Raw genomic sequence first — 17,397 nt, 5'->3', positions numbered from 1 at the left:
CGTATTTGTGTTGCGCGTAGTTGAAACACATTGCCCTTGGAACTGCGATTATTTTCGCATTCTAATAATGTGTTCAAATTAAAACTTCTTGAATTTTTCAATACTAGCTGAATTTCATAATATTACTGAGTCATTAATTTGTGTTACTGCTATGTGGGACTTCTACCCTGTTTTTTCTTGTTGTTGTGTTTGGGGGCCAAATTCTAACTCAAGCTCATAATAAATGAGTGGTATGTAATTTTTTCCCTAGTTTTATGAATTTATTGATTATATTTGTAATAATTTTAGTTTTCTCAGAACTTATTATAATGTAATGTTTTTGGCCTTAGAGGCTTTTATTACATGCATGAATTTAAATAAATAAAACAGCATCTTGGTATTGTGGAGATATGCATATTGCAAAGCATTGTCCCTACTCCAAGCACAAGTGTACTAAATGTCACCAGATTGGTCACAAAGATGGTCACAGCATGCACAGGCAGAGCAGACCAAACAACAACAACAAACATCAACAGAGCAAAACCAATCATGACCAAAATTCAAAGAAGAACAGAGTGACTCATCAGAATTTCAACAGTAATAATTCAAAATTCAACACAAAAACGATATAGTCAACAAAGCAAGTACACTTCAAGAAATTAAGAAAATACGTCACAGTGAGTATTAATTCAAAACAAGTGAAATTAAAAGTGGATACAGCCTCCGACATAAGCATAATTTCTGAGTCAATTTGGAAACGCATAGGAAAACCTAAAACAACCCCAACAACAGAGACCGCAAATGCTGAGGAAATAAAATTTCTAGCTAAATGTTCAACAGAAGTCTCAATAGGAGATGAATGTGAAATAGTGGAATGCTATATTTCAGACGTGGATTCACTAAATGTAATGGGCATAGATTGGATTGAAAAATTTAATTTATGGAACATCCCAATTATAGCGTGGTGTCATCAAATAAAGTTCAAAGATGAAATATCAAAAATAAAATCATCATTCAAAGAAGTTTTTGACAACAGTTAAATGGGTTTATGCACCAAAACAAATGTAAACATCAAGGTACTTCCAAATGCAAAAGAAGTTTTTATACCAAAAAAACCAGTTCCATAGGTATAATAACTCCAGTGGATACATCAAAGTGGGCAGCACCTATAGTCGTAAGTAAACACAATGGAAAAATAAGAATTTATGGAGACTATTCAACAGGTCTTAACAACCCTATAGAACCTAATCAATATCCTTTGCCTACACCAGAAGACATTTTCGCAGTATGTCATAACTGCAAAGTTTTTACCCATTTGGGTCTATCATTTGGCTCAAAGTTACAGAAAATATATCCGATGTAAGGTCTTTATTGGGTTCAATTAATAATTATGGAAAATATGTTCCTAATGTGAGAAATCTGAGAAAGCCTCTGGATGACCTTTTAAAGAAAAAAAACACATTTCAAATGGACAACCGAGTGCCAAGCAGAAAAAAATTCAAAACTATTCTTGTCAGTCCATATAGCAGCTGACGCATCAAGTCATGTTATTGGTGCGGTCATATATCATACATTTTCAAATGGAAGTATGAAAGCAATTTATCATATTTCAAGGTCACTGACTCCTGCAGAAAGAAATTAAAGTCAATTATAGTAATTTTGACATCAAGTATACGAACACTCAAGACTTCGGACATGCCGATGTTTTTCAAGGATTATAAAATCGCATGAGAAACCTTCAGATGATTTCATAATAGCATCAATCACTTTTGAGCAAGACATACAAAAAGATTTAAATGAATCAAAATTTCCAGAACAAATGATATGATTGTAGAAGCAACAAAATAAGATAAAATTTTTCAGAAAATATAATTATTTCAAACATAAAGATGAATTATCACAGGTTGACGGATGTCTACTTTTAAATTCCAGAATAATTATTCCACAAAAATTCAGGAAGAAAATTTTAACACAACTTTATCGTGGACAATTTGCAATTGAAAAATACAAAACGCTAGCAAGAAGTTATGTATACTGGCCCAACATAGACTAAGATATTGAAGACTACGTCAAAAGAAGTCAAAATTGTCAATTAGTATGTAAAAATCCAGTCAAAACAGACTTATCATCTTGGCCATTAACAACAAGACCGCCAGAACGAGTTCACATCGACTACGCTGGTCCAATTAAAGGATTTTACTACTTCTTAATAGTGGATGCATACTCAAAGTATCCAGTCATTTATCAAACATCGTCAATCACAGCTACGTCTACAATAAAATTAATGAACGAATACGTTTGACAATTCGGGAACCCGGAGCAGCTCGTGTCTGTTCCAACAATATTGAGCAATGTTGCAAAGAAAGAGCCATTCAACATTCATGCACAGTTCGTTTTCATCCCAGCTTAAACAGACAAGCTGAAAGGTTTGTTGACACTTTCAAAAGAGCTATAAAAAAGATGCAAGGGGAAGGAAAGATACCGGAAATACTTTTCAATAAGTATAATGATCTATTCCAAATGTAAATTCAACAAAGGGTTCATCACCAGCAGAAGCATTTCTAGGACGCAAAATGAGAACCATATTCGACGCTCTTAGAAAGCCTTCAACATCAGCTCTGGAAAGAAACGAGAAAATGTAAAATCAGTATAATGCTAAACACGGAATTAAGCCTCAATCGTTCAAGCCAGGTGATTTAGTTTATGCAGAAGAATTCCGTCACAACAAATCAGAATGGGTTCCTGGAGAAATAATCAACAGAAGAGGTACAGTCACTTACGACACAGCAATATGAGTCCGAAATCGCAAAAAGTTAATGAAGGCACATGCAGATCAACTTCGAACAAGATTAGCAAGTGAGGTTCCTGCATCATCAGACAACATATTAGCTCTTAATATATTACTTCACGACTTCAACGTTCAATTACCTCCTATGGATTTTACAGCATCACAACAATCAAATGAAGATTTCAGTACTCCACCAAGTTCGCCCATCATCAACTATTAACCAAGAAGGATCACACAGAGAAGACAGCCAGTTGAAGTAATATCAAGAAGCCCGGTTCAAACTTAACAGGGGAGATATTAGGGTAACCATAGTAGTAACATAAAAATGTAACAATCTGGCAACATCAAGCGGTGTTGCATTGCCGCAGTAGCATATCTTTATTCAGTTCTTTTCAACCATCCGCCTCTGTAACAACTTAACATTTTGTAATAAATAAAACAGATTGATCAAATAAAAATAAAAGAACATAACATAAAGATTGGCAATAAAGAAAGTGATGAGATGCCTGTAAAACGGTATTCCACAAGGAAGTGTTTTGGACCCACTATTTTTTTTAAATTTTACATCAATGATTTAACAAATGTACTGGGTTTTTGGAAAAATTTGTATGTTTGCAGATGATGTCAGCTTGTTTTATAAATACCTGGATAAAAATGTCCTTTAAACTCTTATTGAATATGACTCAGCATTGCTAGCAGAGTTCGCGAGACTAAACAACCTAGTGTTAAATCCAACTAAATGTAAATTTTTAAGATTTAAACCTCGTCGTGAAGAAAATAGGAGTGTACACATAAATGAAGTTCCAATTACGGAATCAAAGTTTGTAAAATATCTGGGATTAACAATGGAAGATAACTTTTCATTGAACTTCCATACCGGACACTTAAGGTCAAAGGTGTCATCAGCCATAGGTATTCTCAAAAAAATTAAAGGACGTGTGAGCACCGAGACCATTTTGTAAATATATGAAGCATTAATACATTCACACTTGACTTTCCTACTAGGAAGTTAAGCGAGAAAGAATAACAGAACGTTATTTGCAACAAAAAGCTGAATCTATTTTGCCGATACGTGGATCAAATATGCAACATGTTTTGCGGTCAATAAATTATGGTATTGTGGTAATTAAAGTATGGACAGCTTATATCTGGCAAGGTGCTGTGAAGTTACAAAGCATGGTTTTGCTGGACCGACTGAACAGCAAATTGTGATATTCTGCATTTTGGCGATTTAAGCCACATTTTCAAACGGAAGTATTTCAAATTCGGTAGTTACGGTTTGTAATGAGTTCTATGTTAGATCATTGTCTTTATAGGTCAACGCTTTCCTATAGCCCTCGTATAACATACCTCTACATTCTTCAACCGATTTCCCGATTCTTTTGCTTTTAAGGGGCTTCTTTACCTCATGGTATAGGATATTAAAAGTTCCTCCATTTTCCACTTTGTAGTTGACACGAGTATATATTTTTTTAGAAATGCTGTTGTGGGGGATTTACCAGAAAGAGTGGACCGATGTAGAGTGAGGGAATTCTTTAATTATAACAACGTTTATTTATTCAGATTCGAAATTTTGTTAATTTTTCCATATAAAAATCAAAATTTGAATCACTTGCTATTAAATTTGAAATTTTATTAATATGGTGCTTTTTAGCCAGTATCGACATTAGTTTCTAATTGTCGGCACGCATGTTCCAATCGTACACATACTGTTTTTTTTTTAATAATAATAGTTAGTTTTTACTTTATATTTCGTATTTAAATTCGTCATTGTTACTTTACATACATTCCATTTAGCATAGACAATTTATATAATTAAATAAATAAATTCATAGTATGTTTTACAGATGTTAAACCTTTTCCGAACTTGAGACAGCTGTTATCCGATAGTCCGCAGGTCTTCCATACTCATTTTCAAGTATTTATTTAATTTTTTATTTTTGGTTGTTAGTTATAATGCCCGAAATTCATATTTTTTATTTTTATTTATTTCAATTCACTCATGTAATTAAATACTTTAAGGCCTAAAACATTACACTATTATAAATTCTGAGCAAACTAAAATTATTACAAATATAATCAATAAAATTAAAAAACTAAAAAATACCTATATCACCTGGGCAATCTATTCCAACAACGCGCAAAATGTAAGCATATGTTTTTTTTTTTTATCTAATCCTATATCAAATCATTATAGCATAAATGGGTATGTGTTATCAACAGCAGATTCCTTTACTGATCTGGGGCTTTTGATGGACATTATTATTTTAATAACCTTATTATTTATATGGTAAATAAATTAACTATATTCGTTTCTTTTTAGACCAATACTAGAATATGGTTCCTCTGTGTGGGACCCTTAATATACTCTCTATTCCCATAAAATCGAGTCCGTACAGAAGCAATTTCTGCTTTTTTGCTTTAACAGGTTTAAATTGGAGCAAATTATGTTTAATTGTATAATGATGTTAAAAATTTTTTCCCTACGTATGGGGACGGTCGCCCCCTCGGTCGGCACGGATGGGAAATGGGTGGCGTTAGGAATGTTCTATAAAAAACACAAATAGGAAATGATCGGCTGAAAATATTCTCAAAAAAATTTTACGAAGTCTGAAATATGTCTCCTTCTAGGAACATTATATACAAATTTTACAATTGTATTAACAAGTCTCTTAATTTTATTCAAATATATACCCATAGAACCTAAATTAACCTCTAAACTATAGTTGATATGTGTCATTAACCATGCTTGACCCATGATGAACAGGTAGAACAAATTTTACGCTAAGAGGCAAACACTTTGCCATAAAGCGCATCAATATGGCATCCAAAAAAAAAGTTCGCTGTCAACAATAACACCAAGTTATTTATGCCTGTCTAATAATTGTATTCTATTATTTTGAACATATGTATGAATCTCTGAATGATCACTGATCTTTTGAATGTAGACCGAAAAAGAACTGCTTTAGACTTTGATGAGTTAATAGACAACGAGTTTCTAATAGTCCACTCAACTTCATTCCGAAGACAGCAATTTATATTGTTTTGACATATTACAGGAGAAGCTGATCGACCACTAATAAGCAAAATTATGTCATCAGCAAACATAAAGGTACGACAATCCAGAAAATTCGTATGTTCAGGTATATAATTTACATAGAGAATAAACAAGAGCCAGAAAATCCGATTGGAGGTCATTATAACAAACTGGGTGGACCCTATTACTCAGATACGAAAAGATAAGCCTGCTAGAAAAGCAAACTGAGAGTCACAAATATAATTAGAACAGTGGTGAATGATTTGGTCCTTAAGAATATGTTGAATGATTTTTGATACAACTGGAAGAAACATTCTTTATTTTCGGTATTGGTTAGTCTCGCGCTCTTTACCAATCTTGGGGAAATGTTGAGGTCATCAAAATAAAGTTAGCAAATCAGTAATAACTGTTGATATATATGCACAAATTACTTTTATAAACGTTAGTGGAAAAAATCCAAACCGACTGCTTTTGATTTGACATTATTTAAAGCACATATTACATTTATCTCATTGACACGAGCAAAAGAAAAACTAGTGCTAGTCCGTTGATACCTCCAACAATAATCATCTCCTGAAATTGAGAATCACTAATTTATACCACTAAATATTCTAGAAAAATATCTCCTCCGTGCCTTTCTCATTACATTTTTGGCTTTGTTACGTTACCGGCAGTAAGTCTTCCAGTTCAAGTCAGATCTATCAGTAAGGAATGCAAAGTACACCTAAGTCTGTTTTTATACGGTCTTTTTGTACACGGTTTTGATATAACACGGTTTGAAAATTTAATATTTTTAATTTTTTTTACACGATTTTATTCCATTTAGCACGATTTGAAATTTTATGTACTTAAATTTTTTTGTCAAATTTAATTTTTGAGAAGTATGTTCATATCACAAAAAAGTATTTATGAAAGAAAAAAGTCTGAAACCATTGATAGTATCGATAGTTTGCGAACACTAGCTTAAATATTTAAGTGAATTCCCCTTTAGCGCGTACAAACAATTTTTACTTTTTTTACACGGCTTTTTCTGGAACCAATCTACCGTGTAAAAACAGACTTAGGTGTATGCAAGATCCCTAAGTGACTGAAAAACGAACGATCATGAGTGTTAACAGGTTTCTTAACAATCGGAACAAATGAGAAAAGCATACTTAAGAGGTTAGATACAAGAATATATTTAGAATTAACATCAGTAGCATTATCATAACATTCAAAATCATACGTATTTAAGAATGTAATCACTCGATCCCAGCATAATTACGATATTCAATAAAGTCCGTGTGGGGCTCATAATAAAAAACATGAGATGAAAATATTAAATAACGCACTATGGGGCCAATGGTGTGTGTTTGAGGAAACAAATCACAGAGACCAGGTAGAGCTTCCAAATTTTGTGATTAGGCGTTAGTTACGATGAGAAGAACATCTGCCAAATTGCTTTCGAATCCGCAAGAATATAGATATAGCTCCCACACATAACTTCCATACGATTTGAGATTTATGCCCCTCGTAACATGAACTTTATAACAGTGATATTAGGTACGAGGTATCAAACACAGCTTAGAAATACTTTTGATAAATTTGGTCGAAATCGGTTCAGATATAGTTCCCATATATATTCCCTTCAAATATTTTTGTGAATCCTTTATAACTATTGCTCTCATATATATGTTTCATGCGATATTATATCTAAGTCCTCTCAAAGTCATAATATACCCTCTAAAGCAATGACATTTGGTACGAGAGGTCACTGCAGCATAAAAATACCTAACTTAAATTTAGTGGAAAACAATTCAGATTAAGATATAGCTTCCTTATATATATTTCATCCGATTTAAGTTCATATTGGATTTAAAATACACAACATAAGTAATTAGTTATTACTAGAAGCTATACAAAGTATGTAGAGGGTATCATATTGTCGGCCCAATTTGACTTTTGTCTTTTCACTACTCATTAAAATTGAAGCTACTAACATGAAGACTCTGTCTTGAACCAAAAACACACACCACCATACTATGGAGGGTATATTAACTTTGTCATTCCGTTTGTCATACCTCGAAATACTCATGTCAGACCAAACAAAGTATATATATTCTTGATCAGAGTAAAATTCTAAGTCGATTTAGCGATGTCCGTTTGTCTGTCTGTCCATCTGTCTCTCTGTCTTTTGTAATCACGCTATATTTCGAACGAATTGAGATAGAAGACTACAATTTTGCACACATGTTTACTTTGCCAGTAGGCAGGTTAAGTTCGTAAATGGGCCATGTAGGTCCACGTTTTCATATACCCTCCATATAACGGTACATCACGATGTTCGGTATTTTCATGTTTTTAGCGACATTATTTACCGAAATTGTTTCCAATTTGGTATTTGAAGTTCCAAATGGATGCTATAGCCTAAGACAGAAAATTGTCTGTGCAGGTCCACGTCTTCGTATAGTCCCCATATAACGGTACCTTCCTATAATCGGTATTTTGATGATTTTAGCGACATTGTTCACCGGAGTTGTTTCAAATTTGGTATTTGAAGTTCGTAATGGATACTACAGCCTATGACAGAAAATTGTATGTGGAGGTCCACGTCTTCGCTAGCCCCCATATAACGGAACCTCCCAATATTCGGTATTTTGATGATTTTAGCGTGATTATTCGCCGGAGTAGTTTCAAATTACGTATTTACAGTTCGTAATGGGAACTACAGTCTGTGACAGAAAATTGTCTATGCTGGTCCAGGTCTTCGTATAGGCCACATATTTTAGCACCTCCCTATATTCGGTATTTTGACGATTTTAGCTACATTATTCACCGTTTATTCGCGTTTCGAATATGGTAATAACTTATGACAGACTATGCTTATGTAGGTCCACGTCGTATAGACCGTATATATAACGGTTATATTCGGTATTTTTAAAATGTTAACAGAATTTTTAAATTAAATTAAAATTTTGCAAATTCGCTCCAAATGGCGGAAAGAATGGTTTTCGGCCCTTTGTTTCTTAGCCGCCTAAGGTTACATAGATTGTGCATAAATGTTATTATTTAGCTTTTTCATGCTCATGGTTCATATTTGTGATAATATTTAATTCAATATTGCTGAGATCAAGTTTATTTACATTTGTGGGTTACCACTATTTTCCAGCAAAATGTATAAAAATGTATGAGTTTTTGAGCGTTAAGCTACTTGAATGGAAATGGATTTTTTCAAAAAGGTTTGCACCGATCCATTTTTTTAAATATGATTGAACGCTTTATTACCTTTCAACACATGTATATTGTTTCCAAAATACTTCCCAATACCGAAAGTTCTACTCCAAATGGCACACGAACAAAAACAAGAAGTAGCAAATATACTACACCAAATAAAATTCTTAGACCATTGACTTTCAAGATAATAAAAGAGATTCACAACAGAAAATACGGTTTTAACGTGAAGCCCATTCGATATATAGATCACGAAACCTCCACCCCTGTTAGGTATTAACCTATAACCTGGAATAGCTACAGATATATCCAATATATCTAGTGACAAGTATGCTCTAAAATGGCTAATACATCCAAAAACTTATCCTTCAAAATAGATTTAAGCTCATATTTTTTAAGGAAGTTTAAGACTTCTGCAGTTCCAGTGACCTATTTTTTAGTTGATTAAAGTAAGGTTGGCAGACATCATTTTGTTTGAAATAGCATGCGATGGGAAGGCAAAACAAATAGAATAATAAAGATGAAATAAAAAAACACTAGATAATAATTTTTGCAACATAATATACAATTTAATTTTTAATACAAAATAACATACAATACTTGATAACACAGGTGATCGTAAAAAATATTAATGATATCATACATGCAATCAGTGTAATAGTATAAAATACTGCTACATGGACCAAACCTCGGATTGCTGTAATAAGCACCAGAAAAAATAAGTGCCTCCCTTCGTCACTACCTTCTACCCACATGCCGACTTTGGGCAAGTCCTTATTTTTTTGTGTTCCAAAAGTCGCACTCTTAAAAAAATTCATAACTATAAATATTTTACGAAAATATTCTTATCTAAACAGTTTTTTTTTTTGACAATGTTTTAAAAAGACCTATTGATTTTTTTTTAATTTTTAATATAGTTACGTATCTTTTACATTTGGCGTCTTTACCAATTTTTTTTCTAAAGAATATGCATTGTCTCGTTTATGCTGAAGGACCTTCACAGACGAAAATGTCAATTTTAAGGGAATAAATCATCTTTTCTTCAAGAAATTTTACAAATATTGGCATTATATTGGAAGTTTTTATACATTTTTTTATTTATTTGAATAAAAATTTGAAAAATGCCTACTACTGGGACATGCCGAACTTAGGCGCACTTTAACCTATTCCATTTTCAAACTTCATATAATGCTGATGAAATTATTGGAATGTACAAAGTTTAAATAAAAAAAAAAAAACAAAATATTTTTCCAAATGTATTCAAATAGTTGTTAACAAAAATGAAGAAATGTTGAAATACACGATGTTTGAAGATAATCCCTGCCTTCCTTTTCATGTATAAGATTTATGATTGTTCAAAATTTTGAGCCTTGTGGAGAAGGTGGTAAAAGGAGCGGGCCGATAACTTCCATATTCACATCAGATCTCTGGTTGATAAAAATGTTGTAATATACAAAGTTTATAATTGTTCCACCTGTTGATTCATTGTGGGAAAGGTACCAGGAGATGGGGCCACATCTCCACACTAGACCTTGTGTTGGTAGAATATTTAGGATATGCTATGTTTGAAAAGAAAGTGATGCTCATTCTGTGTTTTATGAGTGTCATGGTTATTCAAAATTTTGATCCGTTGTGGGGTAGGTACAAAAATGAGTAGACCCCTATATCAAATTTTGTGTTGATGTTGAAAGAGTGGTCCTTCTATCCGTTCTTCATATCAGATCTTGTGTTGGTAGACATATTATGATGTACGGTATTTGAAGACAATAATTCTATTATTTCTTATTTCACATTTTATAAGGTGGGGGATTAGCGTTCCTGTTACACCATTCTATTCAATACAGACCTATCTCGCCTGAGCTAGTCCTTAGTGGCCCATACATGGAATGTGGGTGGGGTAGCAGTCAAGTGTGGAGGTAGAGGTGTTTAATGTGTATATCCCGCCAGTTAATAACTGTGAACCGCGTTTCTTGCCTAATATAAGTCCACTTTTGGAAGGCAATAACCACCTGGTACTAGGGGATTTCAATGCCCACCATGAGTTGTGGCATTCCGTCCTAGGTAATGACCAGAGGGGATCAGCGTTGGCAGAGCAGATTGACTGCTCCACATTTTGCACGGTAAACGAGGATGCCCCCACCCGCATAAGAAGAGAGTGTCACAGTTTTGATGTTTTGCAACATTGAAACCGATTTAAGTAAACTGTGGGTAACGTAAAGTCACTCTTGAACCCTGGGAAAAAGGATGATAGGACTGCAGTTACACATAACGACGTAACGGTGACTGATCCGAAGAGGTGCGCTGGTCATTTTAACCGCCAATTCGTCGAGCACCCTGAGAGTGACAGGGCGAGACGAAGAGTACTACGTCGTATAAGAGCTCTTCCCTCCGAGGATGTACCTCCACAGTTTACGATGGGTAATGTTGCGAATGTCATACGAAACGCTAAGTCGCGTTGGGCCCGGACGGAATATCAATGTTGAAGCAACTTCACACCGGGAGTTGAGTATCTAACCAAAGTCCTTAACTTGTCAAAAACGTCGGCTGCCTAGGCAGACCAGGGTAGTTTTGACCCAACTACCTTCAAGATTGTGCAGCCGTCTCAATTCGTGTTGGACACGAATTGACGAAGATGTGCGGAACGCCTGCCCAGCATGCGATACTGGCCCGCACAATACGCCGCATCTGTTTAACCCTTTCAGTGTCAATGAAAATTTTTGTCGAGATAAAAATCTGAAATTCCGTACTAATTTACTAAAATGTGCTCAGAAATTCGAAAACGAAACTAATAGAATAGAACTGCAATATTTTTAAATAGCGTACGTGTCTGTTATTAAAAAATATCAAAAATAACGGTTCGTAAGAAAAACAAGAAATGGCAAAGAAAGAGAGTACTTTTAAATGTCAAATATATTTGACAAAAACACTGAAAGGGTTAATTGTCCAACTCGGTCCAGAGGATATCTGGCTACAGCCCATAAAGGTAGCAGAATTCCTAAACCTGGACATTGAGGAAGAACCGGATTAATCAGAATATAAACAATGGAGCATGTTAACACTGCTACAACAACAACTGTTGATAACACATACCCATTTATACTATAATTTAATTTTAATTTAGGGTTAGATTTAAAAAAAACACATATGCTTACACTTTTTTAAATTCAACTCCATGCCATTGAGTTGACGCCAATTAAAAAGCCTATTTAAATCTCTTTACAGTAAGTCAAAATGAGTCAAGAAGATTTATGAGTCAAGAATAATTTTAAATCTTCAGCGTACTTTAATAATTTTAGAATACTCAATTGAATTTGGTAGATCATTAGCAAACCATAGAAATAGAGCTGGCCCCAGGATGACTTCCTTGTGGAACACCAGATGGAACATCAAGAGATTTAGAATGGCAATTTCAAACAAAACTATCTGTGAACTATCGCACAAATAGGATGAAATCCATAAAACCAAGTAACTATTAAATAATTTACGTTTGAATAAAAATAACCTATGATTGACTTCATCAAAGGCTTTGCTGAAATCGGTATAATTTATATCAGTTTATTTGTTGTGAACAAACCCTATAATTAGCTCTCATAAAAATTGGATAAGATTAGTAATGGTTGAGAGTCTACTGCGGAAACCATGTTGAAATGGACTTAGAAAGATATGATTTTATGGGAAATGACGTCAGTAATTAATTTTTCAAATGGAATGGCTGTCAATTTTGCAATTCCTCTATAATTGGAAACATCTACTAAGCTGCCGGATTAATGTAGATGAAGCAAATACAATTGTTTCCAATCACAAGGGAAATGACCAAATTCAAGTGAATAATGGTACTGCAATGTTAAAGGGACCTACAAGGTATTTTAACAGAATTGTAATATTATACTGGAAACATCTTCCGGACCCAGAATGTATTGCTTTAAATTACGTGGACCTGTTGAAATTGACAATAAAGTATAGTTACTTCAGGAAATCCTGGTAATTTATATGGATAGAAAAAATTTTGCGGAAAGTTGTCATAATAGGCAGACGCGAAACACTTAGCAAAATATTCAGCGATTTCAGTATCGGAATATGTTCATAATTATCGACTTTTAATAAACAAGATTTAGAATATGTTTCTTTCTAAATTTACAAATGGACTTTGGATTACATTTAAATTTGTTTACCCTCCACATTGAAAAGGGGGGAATATTAACTTTGTCATCCCGTTTGTAACATCCCTAAATGTTCGTTGTAGACCCCATAAAGTTCTAAGTCGATTTAACGATGAAGTGGTGCGCTGGCCATTTACGATGTCCGTTTGTCTGTTGAAATCACGATACCGCCCACATTATTGACGCAGAGCTTCAAAATTTGGCAGAACAATTTGTATTGTGTTTAAATGAGATTTTGGAATAGCCGCCATATAACACACATCCCGAAATTCGGTATTTTGATGATTTTTGCCAATTCCACAAATTTGTCTAAAAATTGGTATTTGTAGTTCATAATGGATTCTAGCTCCGGCGGTGAAACATTGTATGCATGGCACCTCTTTTTTGTATAGCCGTATATATTATATTATAATTGTACCTCCCTATATTCGGTATTTTTATGATGTTTGCCACATTCCAAAGATATGTCTAAAAATTGGTATTTGTAGTTCATAATGGATTAAGGTCCATTTTTTGTATTGTCCCCATAATTTCCGATTTTCGGTGTTTTGATAATTTTTGACACATTATTCCATGGATTTGTCCCAAAGTTGGTATTTGTAGTACGTAATAGGTTCTGGCTCCTGTGGCGAAACATTGAAAATTTATGTCCACGTTTTCCTATAGCGCACATATAATTATACTCACAGATACTCGGTATTTTAATAATCCTAGTCACATTTACCCCCAAAATTGTTCCAAATTTTGTATTTAAGAAGATTTGGTAGATGACAATCCTTGAAGTATAAAATTGTCTATGGAGGTTCCCGTTTTGGTATGGCCCCGATACAACGGCCTCACTCACTTCATGGTATTTTAAAAAGTTTTCCAACATTATCCAAACGGTCTTACTGATACTATAATTATACTACTCAGTGACATTAATATACACACTGTTAGATGATAATTATCTTCGGGTGATATTAACAAATGCTAAATCAAGATTTTTTCAAAAGTTTTTTCTATACTATTTGTTTGATGAAGGTCTAAATCGCAAAAAATGGTTACATTTCCCAGATGGGGTTAAAGGAATCATTGATTCTGAATCTGGCAATGAGATCAACTTAATGGATGGCATGTTAAAATCTCCAAGGGCCAAAATATAATCAATAACATCCACTTTCTAAACTATTGGTGATATTGCTGAAATATGGCGATAATATAAGACAGCGTCTGACGATGGAGGTATATGAGAGCATGTGAGAAAAAAATTACGTTTGTCCAAATCGACAATTGTGCTGATAAATTCAATATCATTAAAATCTTTTATTTCAAATATATTGGAGGGATATGTTGCATCTACAACAATAATAACACCCCACCTTGTATATTTATACGATCTTTGCGATATAACTGACATTTTGGACATACAATTTCGGGTATCAAATAAATGGCTTTAACCAAGTTTCGGAAAATGATAAACTGTTGTAATCAAAGGCAAAACTATCAGCGTATAAGCGATATAATTGAAATTTTATCCCCCTTAAATTCTGATAGCAAATTGATAAATCATTATTTAGTTTTTTTTTTTTAGTAAGTGAGGTATATGAGCTAAATTTTCTGTTTTTTTTTTTCTACAAATTCTATTACAAAAGCTCTAGCAGGCCAAAATTCATTCGTAATTACTTTATCGAAAAGATTTTGAGGTAAAACAACATCAAAAGAAGATCTGTTTACATACATATCTTAAACATATTTTTATTTATATCAGTAGTAGTCGATTGATTTTACCAAATAGATAATCGGTTGTTTCTTTTTAGGTATTTAATAATGGTAGATGGAACCAGGAGTATTCAGTACAAGAAGTCTATGAAGAAGGTTGTAAGGAAGTAACTGAAAACACCATGGCGGCCTCATTAAAAACACATTGCTACTGCCGAGGAGATTTGTGCAATAAATCAAATAAAATTTTTAATGTAAAAACTGTCATTGTGATAACTGCGCTTGGTGCACTTATGATATGTTTCCAAAATAAATATATTTAAGTGTGAAAGAATCTCTACTCTAAACATTGTGTTCTATCGTATGTCTTGGTACACATTCGTATTAAATAATAATTGTGATAAGTTAATTGTGAATAAATAAAGTACATGAGATTATTATGTGTAAAAATTTGGTATTATTTGTATACTTTCATTTCACTTCATTTTTTCAAAAAGAAGTCGTTCGATGTATATATCAAATGTTTGTTCTCCATAGGTTCATGATATCAGCCATATGGCCACAGAGGGTGTATATAATTGGATACAGCAAAAATGTAAAAAAATGCTGGTGCGCACATTGATATTAAAATATAATAATATGAAAGAAGATGAAAGAAGACTCCGTTTATCAAATTTCATATTTCGCATATTCCAAAAATTCTACCAACTCTATATATTTTATGGAGACGTGGTAGATCGGACTACTCCTTGTACCTTCTACACAACGGGTTAAAATGTTAAATTCTAATAACCCTCATAAAATGCAAAAAGAGCATCCGACTGTTTTCAAACTTGGTACATCATAATATTTCTACCAACACAAGACCTGGTGTGAAGATGGTATAAATCGTACCATTACTTCTGGTTAATCCCTCACACAGTGTCAAAGTTTTGAATAATCATAATTCTTATAAAATCTAATAATTCTCGTAAAATATGAAATGTCAGACCACCTTCAAATTTCGCATATACCAATATTTCCACCAACTTTATACCTTATACCGGACCACTCCATTTCATATATGGTCTGTCAAATTTTAATCTTTAATGGCCGTATGCCTGTCATCTGATTTAAAAAAATTAGTTTGGTTGCAGAGAACGACAAGCAAAATAATGCAGTTATTCTCTAGAAAGCTTAAATATTTTACAACAAAAAACACCGAGGCTCATTTTTTGTCCTATGAAAATCTGATTTGAGAATAAAGGCGACAAATATCATTTGGAAATTTTTATAAAGAACATATTTTTATTTTTATATTTTCGTAGAACGAAAATCCAGTCTCCGGTCAGTCTCCAACTTAGCTATATTTGAAAATTACAATCTCCCCTCACAGAATATGCAATACTTATATTCTGATACTTTGAGAAATGACTCACCCAACTATAAAAATTCAAATATAGAATCATCTCGAAAAACTAATCGTCACCATGAATTCTTTTATGACAAGTATGCAAAGCATGATGCAAGATATTGTGAGAAATCAATCTATGATTATGCAAATAGTTTTAAAACAGAAATAGATAAAATTCGAATATATTTTTGGAACGCAAACGGCTTAAGCCAACATAAACACGAGGTCGAAAACTTTATTCACTCACTCAACATACACATTTTACTGGTATCTGAAACTCATTTCACTTCTAGAAACTGTTTTAGAATAAACGGTTACAGTACATACGACACTAAACACCCTAGTGGGAGAGCTTGCGGTGGCACCGCGGTGATAATTTCTAATAAAATTCAGCTCTACCCCATGCCAGAATATAAGTTTGACCACCTACAAGCTACAACAGTTTCACTAACTTCAACGAATACAGCTATATCTGCTATATATTGTCCTCCGAGACATAGTATAAGAAAAGATGAATTCGCACACTTTTTCTCATCTCTTGGTAGTAGATTCATTGCAGTTGGAGATTATAATGCCAAACACACCTTCTGGGGATCTAGACTTATTACACCCAGAGGTAGACAGCTTTTAAACTCCATTTCGTCCGCTAAACTGGACGTGTTATCTACTGGCCAGCCTACTTACTGGCCTTCAGACCTGCAAAAACGTCCTGACTTAATTGACTTTGCGGTAACAAAGAATATTAAGAGGGAACAAATGTCCGTGGTACCCTCGTTTGACTTGTCGTCAGACCATTCCCCAACTATAATAACATTAAATGATGTTCAACTCGCAACTTCCCCGGATTATCTACCAAATAAATATACAAACTGGATGAAGTACAAAAAATATGTCAGTACACATGTGAATTCTAACACTCCTCTAAAGTCCGCAGAAGAAATTGACAATGCAGTTAAAATATTTACTTCGATAGTCAACACCACTGTCAATGTTGCCACTCCCACTAAATTTTCAAAACTAGAAAATAATTCCTATAATCCATCGACCATTCGAAAACTCGTGTCTGATAAAAGGAAGGCCAGAAGAGAATGGCAGAAGTACCGATCACCTAGGTTTCGGGAAAAACTAA

The 17,397-nt window shown here is 33.6% G+C and overlaps 1 protein-coding gene across 1 annotated transcript in view; it reads left to right on the top strand.

The window, feature by feature from the left end:
- LOC131802488 (uncharacterized) overlaps positions 1–15,325 on the top strand; it is a 93,280-nt gene extending 77,955 nt beyond the window's left edge. Inside the window, exon 3 of the mRNA XM_059122840.1 lies at positions 14,974–15,325. Within this exon, the coding sequence (XP_058978823.1) occupies positions 14,974–15,198 (225 nt within the window). The 3' untranslated portion in view covers positions 15,199–15,325. The remainder of the gene's footprint in view (positions 1–14,973) is intronic.
- The last annotated feature ends 2,072 nt before the right edge of the window (positions 15,326–17,397 follow it).

Source organism: Musca domestica, unplaced genomic scaffold, assembly GCF_030504385.1.
Source record: "Musca domestica strain aabys unplaced genomic scaffold, Musca_domestica.polishedcontigs.V.1.1 21, whole genome shotgun sequence".
In the NCBI taxonomy this organism is placed as follows: Eukaryota; Metazoa; Arthropoda; class Insecta; order Diptera; family Muscidae; genus Musca; species Musca domestica.
This window is presented reverse-complemented; position numbering and strand designations above follow the sequence as displayed.